Source organism: Pygoscelis adeliae, unplaced genomic scaffold (assembly GCF_000699105.1).
Source record: "Pygoscelis adeliae isolate BGI_AS28 unplaced genomic scaffold, ASM69910v1 Scaffold402, whole genome shotgun sequence".
Lineage (NCBI taxonomy): Eukaryota > Metazoa > Chordata > Aves > Sphenisciformes > Spheniscidae > Pygoscelis > Pygoscelis adeliae.
In genome coordinates this window covers 4,463,151-4,464,982 of record NW_008824411.1, presented here as the reverse complement: position 1 = coordinate 4,464,982, position 1,832 = coordinate 4,463,151, and the positions used below count along the sequence as shown (strand labels likewise).

General features: G+C 45.2%; 1 protein-coding gene across 1 annotated transcript in view; it reads left to right on the top strand.

Moving 5' to 3' along the window:
- Positions 1–831: 831 nt before the first annotated feature.
- Positions 832–1,832, top strand: part of LOC103914081 (chromosome unknown open reading frame, human C14orf80) — a gene marked incomplete at its 5' end in the record, with an annotated part of 77,330 nt that continues 76,329 nt past the window's right edge. Inside the window, one exon of the mRNA XM_009320689.1 lies at positions 832–916. Coding sequence (XP_009318964.1) covers positions 832–916 — 85 coding nt within the window. The remainder of the gene's footprint in view (positions 917–1,832) is intronic.

The following is a 1,832-nucleotide window of genomic DNA, read 5'->3' as shown; positions in this document are numbered from 1 at the left end:
CGGGGCCGGGCCCCGCGTGGAGGGGGGGACGGGGACAGGGACGCCTGGGTGGGGAGACTTACGTGTGGGCCCCGGCCGGCACTGCGTTGTGCGATTCTCTGCAAACTCGCTGCTCTTGAAAGGGCTTTATTTTCTGGTGGTTTTAACTTAAAGCTCGATATTTCACCGTGGTCTGCAACACCTTTTCTAGTGTCACCTGAGGTTTGCTTCCCTTTACTGTACACCGGCTTGAGTCTCTCTGCTTCGGGGCTTTACAGAGCCATGCTTGCGAGGCCTCCATCTCACACACAGGGTGCTCCACTTGCTCAGTTAGCTATTTTAGGCATTTTATGAGTGTTGACTGAAATTCCAGCTGTAAGAATCACTATTTCGGTTTGTCAGCGTGCTGTCCTTGTGTGGCCAAGAAATGATTTCCAGTTCCAACTCATTGTGTGCTGCCTCTTGTTTGTGAGTTTTTAATACTATCACGGTCAGATCTTTTCAGCATCTTCAGGTGCTTGTTTGACTATGGGCGAGTTGTGCCATATGTGGTTATATCAGAGAGATACTTTGGAAGCCACACTCCTGTATGCCTGTGCCTCAAAGTAGAAGTGCTGGGTCTTGCTGTACAGCCAGCATTAGTAGCCCTTCTCTTTTTGAGTGCACCTTACTGTAGGTAGTGTTCGTAAGACAGCTAATACATGAACCTGCCTGATTTGATGGTGTTGGCAGGATGCAGTTGTGCTCTTCCGTGTAACAACTGATACTCATGTATGGGTTTAATTGCCTAATTAAGGCTAAATATGTGGCAGATCTTTTGCCCGCTGATCTCCCCCCACTGCTGTCTTTCTTTTGCAGAGCCTGGATTTCTGGAGGCTGCTCTACGGTCTTCTGAAACAAATCCATGGAGGCAAGTGGACCGAGTCTGATGCCATAGGTAATCTAGTCAGTCTGACTGACTGTGCGATTTCCATCCGTACCAGGGAACTACTGGAATAATTTTTGTAGCATCTTTTCTTGGGCTCATTGCTCCCTGTCAGAAATGCTCCATTTTGAATACCTTAGTTTATGCCACCAACTCTTACTGTTGCATGACAGGTGTGCAAGCAGGTTTACTCCTCTTTGGCTTGCTTTGACCAGGAAACTGGGATGTTTTTGTGTCTGCTAGGCGCTCTTGCTTCCCTTGGACATTTCACTGCAGGTAAATCTCTGCAATGATCTTATGCATTCTCAGCATCTACAGAGATAATCACAGAAATAGATTTAGTTTTCCTTTGATCCCTTCTTTCCCCATTCCAGATATGATGTGTGATTCTGTGGATAATTTTCTGTCAAGTCCAATGTCAGGACCATGGATTATATGAACCATAAAGGCAGTGGTTTGGATTGAAGTTCTAGACAAAACAAAAGGTGAAGTGTTTGTGAATATTTTAGAGGGGCCATGAATATCTCTATGCAGATATCTGGGCCACTACACCAGACAGAAGCTGAATGCAGGTTGGCTTCTCACAAAGACAGAGCACTATTTACTACTTAAATGTATGTTATTCCAAGTACGATACTACTCCCCAGACTTCTCTCATGAAAGATGTCTGTCTAGAGCCCTTTCATCGTCAGAGGAAGTTTTGAGAATGGGATTGTCTGTGATGGATAGAGGTCTCCTCAGACCGAAACCACTTAAAATCCATTTTTGCCCTTGAAAGCAAAAAAACCCACAAACCCTAAACAACATTGTTTAAGCCCCTTAAGAGCTGGGAATCTGATGGCTCTGTAAACAGAGTTTAAAAAGGCTAAGCATTGTGGACAATATCTCTCAAGGAGCGTGGAGCAAAACCAACATAGTTTTTCTGGTA